The sequence below is a fragment of the Crocodylus porosus genome, unplaced genomic scaffold (genome assembly GCF_001723895.1).
Source record: "Crocodylus porosus isolate Cpor-Errol unplaced genomic scaffold, CroPor_comp1, whole genome shotgun sequence".
NCBI lineage: Eukaryota > Metazoa > Chordata > Crocodylia > Crocodylidae > Crocodylus > Crocodylus porosus.
In genome coordinates, this window is record NW_017728931.1 from 71491475 (window position 1) to 71500984 (window position 9510).

The 9510-nt window shown below is 40.6% G+C and overlaps 1 protein-coding gene across 8 annotated transcripts in view; it reads left to right on the plus strand.

The window, feature by feature from the left end:
* The window catches only part of PPFIA2 (PTPRF interacting protein alpha 2), a 581389-nt gene that overhangs the window by 532648 nt on the left and 39231 nt on the right, over positions 1 to 9510 (plus strand). For 5 of the 8 annotated variants that reach the window (XM_019543139.1, XM_019543142.1, XM_019543141.1 and 2 more), the window contains one exon: positions 1231 to 1239. The exons of the other annotated variants lie outside the window; for them this stretch is intronic. In XM_019543139.1, the coding sequence (XP_019398684.1) occupies positions 1231 to 1239 (9 nt within the window). The remainder of the gene's footprint in view (positions 1 to 1230; positions 1240 to 9510) is intronic. 8 annotated transcript variants of the gene reach the window in all.

Below are 9510 nucleotides of genomic sequence, written 5' to 3' on the forward strand. Positions count from 1 at the left end.
GCAGGGCAAAGCAGAGCCAGGCAGGGAAGCTCAGTGCCACCACCATGAGCCCTGCACTGCCATGGAAAGGTACTCCCTGAATCATAATTCTGTCTTCCCTCTGTATTGCCAAGTAGTAATGATCAGATTGGGTTCAGATCCCTGATCCCAAAATTGCACCTCCTGCCATGACTATGGAGCATGGCAGGAGGCACAATTGTTGGTTGGGACTGAGGATCAGAACCCATCACATAATATGTACGCCACGGGGTTTAACCTCAAGCTGTTTCTGATCATAGTGAGACAAAAGAACTTGTCTCTAGCTTCCCATATTCAGAGACAGCCTTCTCTTTCATTTACATTTCCCAGTTACTTTTTGATGCACCTTCTTTTTCAGCTGTGAAAAATTGTATTGACTAACAGAAACAATTTTGTAAGATGCCTAGGTTTTATCCAGGGGTGTAGAACCCGAAAGCTAGCAAGGAAGAATTTTTCCAATTAATTGAGTTGCTGTAATAAAAGATATCAGATTTACCCAAAGAGCCTTGCCTACCTAGGTTTTATCCAGGCACATGATATGAGTGCGCCTTTCTTTTGCTGGATGGCAAATAATTATTAAATAATTATTAACTGTGGAAGTTATATCAACAGTGTTGAATTAGTAATTATGTTGGCAGCGCTGGGTTACACAGAGTACCAAACCATGTAAACCACTATGAATACTATTCTTCACATAGTGCAAATGTTTACAAACAGCCTGTTCATTAAAAAATTGTGAATGTTTTAAAAAGCACAAACTTAGATCATTCATGTTTACCTTGGAATATTTTGGTTTAATACTGTTAAAAACACATAACAAAATAAACATACAATTCCATTGTACAAAAAACATTATAAATGACTTCTATTTGGACAATGTGCATTTTTTTGTGAATGGTATGCAAGCGTGTGTTCTGTTCTTGGACCTTCTGCCATAAACGCTGATTGTAAGTCTGCTGTGCTACATGGTATATAATAAGCAATAGACTTCAGTGTAATGATAACTTGCTAATATCTCTAGAAAATCCATTTATTACTTGCAAGAGCATGTGTCTATTTTACAAAGCTGGAGGCAAGTTTCATAGCAAGATTTGTCATGCTTACAATTGTGCTATTATTTTTATCTATCATGATTTTTTTATGGACTGCCATATATTCATTAACATTTGTTTGCTTTTCTTTTCCATTCATCTCTCTTCATCTCATGAAAAGCATATCTGGGTAAGTTAAACCACAGTGGCTGCTGAACATGTTTATTTTCAGCACCATACTTTATTTTCTACTGTTTTTCTTATTATTATTTCTTTTCCTTTTTCTTTGGCCTTTATGTAAGAAGCCTATGTGGAGAACTAAGCCCAAACCAATTTTTCAAGATATTAAAAAACTTTATATATAATTGAATGCATGCACAGATTCAGAACTTGACACCCCCGCAGTCTTTATTCTTGTGGGGATAGTGGCAGTCTCTTTTTTAACAGAAATTGGTTTGTTGTGGCTTCATGTTCTACAAATAAAAAAACCCCAGTATTTTCATTTATGTATATATAATTTCAGTTTTATTTTTATTTTCACCAATTCCATTTGTTTTAAAATTTGCAAAATTGCTTAAATTGCTATGTTTATATCAGGTTTAAAATATATATCTCCACCTCCATTTTACATTGAAAATTAGATAGTAAACATTTTTGGTGCTAATGAAAGAAAAACTGTGCATAATGAATGAAATCTTAAATCAAAGATCACACGACAAATACATACTTAGGGCAGGAATTACTATTTTAATTTAGCATGCATTGTTATGAAATGGTTCTACACAACAAGATTTATTAAAGTTTAATTAACCTGAAAACTCCAGAGGTCACTAATAACGTGTAGTAAACTTCATACTATACTGCAGGGTTTTATATTCTGCAAGTGTGTTTGGTTCATTACTGTTTTTATTACATTTTTAATAGTAATTATCTGCAGCTCTAATTTAAAATTATGGTTTGTATTTCTAATGTTTACTCAGCATTCCAAAATATGCTTCACTTAGCATTACATGTGCTTTCAGAGAAAGCAATAATGCCTTCCAGTTTGCAGAACACACACTTCTATATTGCAGTTACAGCATTATTTAAATATGCTGTCCATATCTAGGTTACTTGTGCTCATCTTAAATGAATAATAAAGCTATCCTTTGGGGTTTTTTATTTAAAATGTTGTTTATTACCCACATCTTTATTTACTTTTTCCTGATTTGATATTTCTATTATTACCCCCTCAAATCTCTTTTAAAGTTCGGGCAAAATGTTCAGCATAGGTGAAGAATTATCTTTGCTTCTATTTCCCATTACTCCTAAAGTACAAAAAAAAAAAAAAAGAATGCTAGTGAATTTAAATGATTTAAAGTGAGGATCAGTTTAGGCCAAGAGATTGAAAAAGCTACCTTTTAATAAAGCATTTTATTTGGAACTCATAGAAACTCTCTTTAAAATAATTACATTAAAGCTCTGTGGCATTGTAAATCTGACTCTGGTTGATTTAAATGCCACATGTGTGGAGCTTTTGTATAATTTATACATGCATACATACATGCATACATACATACATATATATATGTGTATGTGTGTGTTATATATATAAGTATGTATAAATGATACAGTAGCTCCACACACGTGGCAATTGTGTGTGTGTGTGTGTGTGTGTGTGTATTTGTGTATAACCATACAAAAGCGCCTCATAGTTTATTATTTACAATCTGATGTGAAGTATATTTTAAACAAGTATAATTGTATGCACAAGAGATGACTAATATTTAGATTAATTTTTGCATTTTACAGAACAATAACTGTGTATAAAATTTAACTAACTTATTTCATTTATCTGTATCTTAGAGACAGAATTTTCTTTATTTTAAAATGCAGAGTGACTAGAAAATAGAGGGAAATGAAGAACACCTTTGGTGGAATTCTATTTTTCTTTGTGTGTCTGACTGGTAGTTTTCTCGTTGTGCAAATGGCCTTTTGGTCACTTACTTGCAGATTGAAATTGTGTTACCCCCTAAAACCTGTGAAGTGTAGACATATAAGCATATACACATATATTGAGCATGGCACTTATGCACATCTTGCAGGTTCTCTTACCCATGCAGTGTTAACATGTAAGTATACACATGTACACTGAGCAGACACAATAGGTCGCGCACAGCCTGGGCAGGTGTGAGACTATGTATGTGCACTCATTGGATGCACATCAGTAATAGTATTTTAGCAGGTCAAAACCCATGCTCCAATACTGTTTTTGAAGCTGGGTCCCTGGGTAGCAAAGAAAGTGAGGCCATGTATCTGAGGCCATAAAAAAAGAGAGCAGTTGAGAGGGTGTGTTGCTTGAAGAGATGGATGTTGCCCTGTAAGGGAGTAGGCCCTGGGTTCTAGTCTGAGCCCTTGGTCTCCCACTCCACTGCACTCTGCCTATTTTATCCAGTGAGTATTAAGTGCAAGCTGGAGTGGCTCAGCTTCAAAAAGAGACCTGGAGAAGGGATTGGATAATGCCTGACCTGTGGCCTTGTGATTATAGTACTGTGCTAGGAAGACACACGTTCAAACTCCCTCTGCTTGATGGTCTAAAATCCCGCTTCCTACATGAGTATGCTAATCCATTGTTAGGGATGAAACATAAGAGGGCTTTTATTCTTTTCCCTTCGCCAGTTTATACTAGCAGATTTAGCGGTGTAGCTGTCTGATCAGTACATGGCCTACTGCATATCATCAGTATACAAATGTACTGATGTACTTATTTAGCCATGCTGCCTGAGTGCCAAAAATGTTACTTATACAGCTGGAGAGGTGCCTTTTAGGTGCACAAGGGGTAATAAAATGCCACCCCTTCTGTTTAAAGATGGAATCCAAAACCTACTTAGTTCAGTGGAGAAAACGATCAATCAGAATCTTGAGGTCTTTGAATCAAAGTCCATAGTTTTTAAACATTTTCCATTGAATGCTATTTTCTCATGGAGGGGAAATTGGGTTTACATCTTAATTTGAAATCTACATGTTGCTCATAATAGCATAACCTCTTTTATCTGTCTGTAACAAACATGTAAAAAGGCTTGTAATTTAGGCATTTTTTCTGTAAAAAAAGGGTACGTAATAATTCTATATGTGCTATTTCCATTCACATTATGGTTAAATAATGATGATGATAGTGAACCTGCTGCATTCTGTCACCAAGTTAACATTTTGACATTCAGCTGTTGTCTTAATTATAAAACTTCTCTGAATAGCTATCTCATGGGAAATTAAAATCAGACTCTTCATCTACTAGTTAGCTTTTCTTAGTGAAAACTACTTGTATGCTACCACTACAATTCTGTTCCTTCTCATTTTCATATGCCTTATTTTGAATTTATCTCACATTTGCTGTGGCATTTTAATTAAGAGCAATTATAATTTGTATTACTGGATCTTTATGTTAAACGATCAATGCTAATGTTGTTATTTACAGAAGTATGAAGTGTTGGCTTGAAATATTGTTAAATTCAGGTTTCATCATGAAAATGTTTTCACTTCTAGCATAGTTTCTGTACTTAGCTTTGCAAATAAGCCATTCATTTTGATGTGGTGTTTACTACGCGCATCATTAAGTGAGCCCTGCCTCAGCGATTACTGTAAATAAGATTGAGATAATTGCAAACATTATAGTTTTTGGACTTTTTAAAGTCAAGATCTTAATATTGGCTTATAAAGAAGACTGAGTGGATTTTGTCTAGTTATTTTTAAATAATAAGGTTCATTTGATATTACTCAATAAGAGATGGCAACATAGGGCTAGAATATCCGCTATGCATGATAAATTCCATATAGAAGATAGGACATTTTTCCTCTCCCCTCATTTTTTCCACTGTAGATTGGACCCTCATGTATCCTATGGATGTCCACAAGGATTTTAGAACATTCGTGATTACCACTGCTTCCTTGACCTGTAACAGTTCAGTTAAAATATAGTCATCCTATTTTCCTTTTCCATCCACTGTTCCTTTCATTCATTTATTTATTCTTTCAATTTATATGCTGCTCTTCACCATACAGTCCAAGGGTGGTAACATTTTAAAGTTTTGAAGAGAGGGTGACAGGTTCAGGATAATCATTTTTATTGTTCAAAATAGCTGAGAGGAGTTAAGCCAGAGAGAACAGTTTTCTCTGAAGTATTTTCCAAAACATTATGGAAGAGAGGTCAATACTAGGGAATTAATGCTTTATCCCCAACCTCTTTCTGTGTCACCCAACCCAGCCATACCTGAACTTGCCCATCACTATTTGTAGAAATCAGTATAAACACTTCTGTCATGAGCTCTCTTTAAAATATTGGTACTGGATGGAAGTAAAGAATCTAATGTCATAGAATTTCGTTAGTTTGCAAAAACAGTATGCATCTGTGGAGGCTGGCTAGTAGGGGTGTGTGAAATGTATTCAATTCAGATTCGGCTTGAATCAGGGACAGTGATTTGATTGGTTGATTCAGATTCGATTTGGTCGAATCCAAATCTGAAGATTCAGGGCTGATTTGGAGAATCAGCAATTCAGACATAGACACAGCTTTAAATGTTTTGTCTACCTACCTCGAGGTAACAGGTACGGCTCATGAATGATGCAGTGCTGGGGTGCATGGAGCATCCCACAGAAGTGTGGGGGGCCCCCATGGCTCAGCGCTGAATTTGGAAGTGGAACAGAAGCACTTTCGGTCCACTTCCGGGTCTTCTGGGGAGTGCACAGGGCCCCCTCCCCACACCCCCCTGGCTCAGCAATTGGCCAATGGGGGACCATGGGTGCCCCTCCAGACCCAGGAGGCACCAGTTACCAAGCGGGGGGGCAGGGAGGGGCCCCTGCATGCTCCCCAGTAGACCCAGAAGTGGACCAGAAGTGCTTCTGGTCCACTTCTGGGTCTGCTGCCAAGCACGTTGGCGAGCTCCCCCACGCTCCTGTGGAATGCTCCATCTGCCCCAGCATCACAGCATTCATGAACTGCCTGGTACCTTGAGGTATGTAGAAAAAACATTTAAATCTGTGTCTATGTCCGGATTGCTGAACCTTTCTGACTCTTTCTGAGATTAAAGCGTCTCTTGATTTGATTTGGATTTGAAGATTTTGCCACCAAATTGGGCCAAATCTGTGCCAAATCAAATCAGGGACTGAAGCTTCGCACAGCCCTAATAGATAGTGATCTATTTTATATAGCATAGCACAGTGTCTTGAATGAAAGGCTTTTATTCTTTAAATAATTGGATTTAGCTCTGAACCTTCTTGAGGATACAAAGTGACACAATTAATTTCATAGCATTTCTCTGACAGGCTCAAGTGTGAGGGAAAGTACTGCACCAGCCTTTCCCTTCTCTCTAACTGGAGAGGGCAAATCTGTGTAGTCATCATCTGTAGCCCAAAAGAGAGGTGACAGAGGCAGATAGAGGAGGATGTGGCCATGTGGCTACACTCCCTTCCACTGCTGCCACTGTCTGTGGTTAACCCAGGTGCAGGAGGAGCCTGAGAGCTGCATCTGCCCTGCTCCTGCCACAGACTGTAGCTATGTAGGGTACCAGGCTCAGCAGTGGACAGCAGCAGCAGCAGGTAGATTTCTTCTTTCCCTCTTGCTCCTTGCTGCACCTCTCTCCCTATGTCCCTTGCTGGTGCATGAGGAACATGTGATATCTGCTGCTGTGTTTAGCCGAGATGGGCACCCTATGCAGCCACTCCTCACAGCAGGGCCGTCCCTAGCAGGGGGCGAATTGGGGTGACCGCCCTGGACCCTGCATTTTGGGGGGCCCCGCAGAGCTGGGCAGAGCAGTGGTAGCGTGGAGGTGGGCGGAGCAGCAGCTCCATGTCGCACTGATCACTATCCCCCCCCACTCCATGCTGATGGCAGCGGCAGCTTTTTCCAGGGCCTGTGGGTTTGGAGCGGGAGTGTGGCTCCACATGGGCTTATTTGCCCCGAGCCCCGTACCCTAATCAGGTCGGCTGTGCCCCACAGTCCTCATCTGGAGCAGGACAGGAGTGCGTCTGAGTTTCCTTCAGCCCCTGGTGAGTGCATCCCACTTGTGTGTGTCCTCTCCCTTCCCATCTTCCTTATGTCCCTCGCTGGCCAAGAGGCTCCAGCCACACCTCACCCAAAGTCACACATGGTATGAGGAGTGGTATGCTGCACCCTCCCTTTAATAAATCTTGGGTCTGCCCATGGGAGGAGAAGGAGTGAGGAAGACAGAGCAGAAGTCATTATTTATGTAGCTCAGTGATTTTCAACTTGTGGTCTGCAGAACCCTGGGAGTCCACAGACTATAAGGAGTCCGTGAAAGATGACTATGATCAATCAAAAGCATATGAATACCCACCCTTACAATTCAAAGGGGTATGCATCTCCATTTGAACTTTTTTAGGGGTCCACAAATGAAAACAGGTTGAAAATCTTTGATGTAGTTCATTACCCTCTCCACTCTTCTTCTGAATGGGGGTCTCTCTGTTCCTATACCAGTCAACCAGTTGGCTACTCTGTGGAGTCACAGTAGCAGTCCTACCAAATTCATGATTTTACGGTCTCTGCAGAAACTGTGAATTTCATAGGTCCTCTGTGAATAATCCCAGTCCCTGAAAAAAAGAGGGCACTAGGGCTGTGCAAAGTGGCAGCATTCTGTTTTGACCAGTATTTTGACAGAACAGTGTTCAATTTCCAATTTTGTTTCAAGTCAAAACAGCTGGCCTCTCCATTCCGTCGAAACAGTTTCGCAGTTTCGACCCTGTTTCGACATTTCGCCCATAAGATATAGTGGGGAAGGTCAAAACAGCCTATAACTTTGTCATTTCCGGCCTGATTTGAATGAAACTTGTATGAATGGTAGCACCTTCTGTGGGCATGAAGCTTGCTAAGTTTCATGGCAATAGGTACAGGGGGTTTGGGGAAACTGCACCCCAAATTCTTGAAAGCAAAACTTATGTCACATGTACGTGTTGAGCCACAGTGAGGTCAAAACTGGAGGCATGATAGCATCTGCTGAGGCCACAGAGCCTGCCAAGTTTCAAGGAAATAGGTGCAGGTGTTTGGGGGAAACTGTATCTCAAGCTGCAGAAAATCAAAACTCGTGACATGGGTGACAGTGTGTGTGTTAAAGCGCAACAGGGTGAAAGCTGCAGGCCTGCTAACCCTGCATGAAGCCTGCCAGCTTTCAAGGAGATAGGTGCTGGGGTTTAGGGGAAACTGCACCTCAGGCTGTGGACAAACAAAACTTGTGACATGGTTGACACTGTGTGCGCTAAGGCACAGCAGGATGAAAGCTGCAGGGATGGTAGCCCCTGCTGCAGCCACAAATTCTGCCAGCTGTCAAGGAGCTAGGTGCAGGGCTTCTGGGTTCTGGGGCCCTGCACCTCTAGCTGCTGACAGGCAAAACTTGTGTCATGTGTGCTTGTGCAACTGTGTCATACATGTTTTTAAATCACAATTAAAAAGATAAAAATGCAAATACTGACCTATATAAAATTTAATACTGATTTCAAGATGTTTAGGCTGATCCACAAAGGGAAAGAAAGTTCATTTGCACAGTGAAATCATTTTTGAAAATGAAATAAATACTAAAAGGTCTGAAATCCTTAAATAAAGCGTGCTGTCTTGTCCTGGCACTCTGTTCAAGGGGAAATTTCACTTTAAGGTAATGTTAATAGATTTTAACATTTCAAGTAAATATATTTTAAAAGGAATTGCATAAACAATTTCCTTCTTCACTTGCTGTACCCACCACAGCCCTCAGGATTATGCGTTTTATGTCATTGGCAAGAGCAGCTGGTAGTACAAGGAATTTGATTTTTGGCCTTTTCTTTTCAGCCAAAAGCAATATTCACAGCTGTTGCCATATAGTAAATCCTTGAGCCTGACTGTCTGTGGAGCTGTAGAAGTGCTACTCTATTCTGTGGGAGTGCATCTTTCTGAGAAGCATCTGCCTAATGTTAATCTGAGAGCCCAGATCTGACTTGTCCGATCACCGTATGGCAGCTGAGTTCATGAGGTTCTTACCACCGATTCCCTGGGCAAGTGCAATGCTTAGTCCAGTGTGCCAGGGGCGTCAAAGATAAAGCCCACAAGCCAGATCCAACCTTTGAGCATGATCATCTGGCCTACACGCTGCCCATGGGTCTCAGACTGTATCTGTAGGCCTGAAGTTTCTTGCAGCTCCTTCACTGAACTGGGAAGAAAAGACTGGACTTTTCCAGTCTAGTAGTTATGAATCACTCTTCCCTACCTGCATTATTCAACACAATCACCAGGCATCATCTGTTCCATATATGTCCCTTCCTACCTCTTATCCTTTCGAGATGGTCCCCATCTTCAAAAAAGGCAGGAAGGAGGACCCGGGAAACTGTAGGCGGGTTAGTCTTACCTCAATCCTAAGCAAGCTGTTCGAGAAAATTATGCTGGCACACATCCAGGAGGGGCCAGCAGGGGACTGCATGCTTAGGGGCAACCAACATGGGTTCA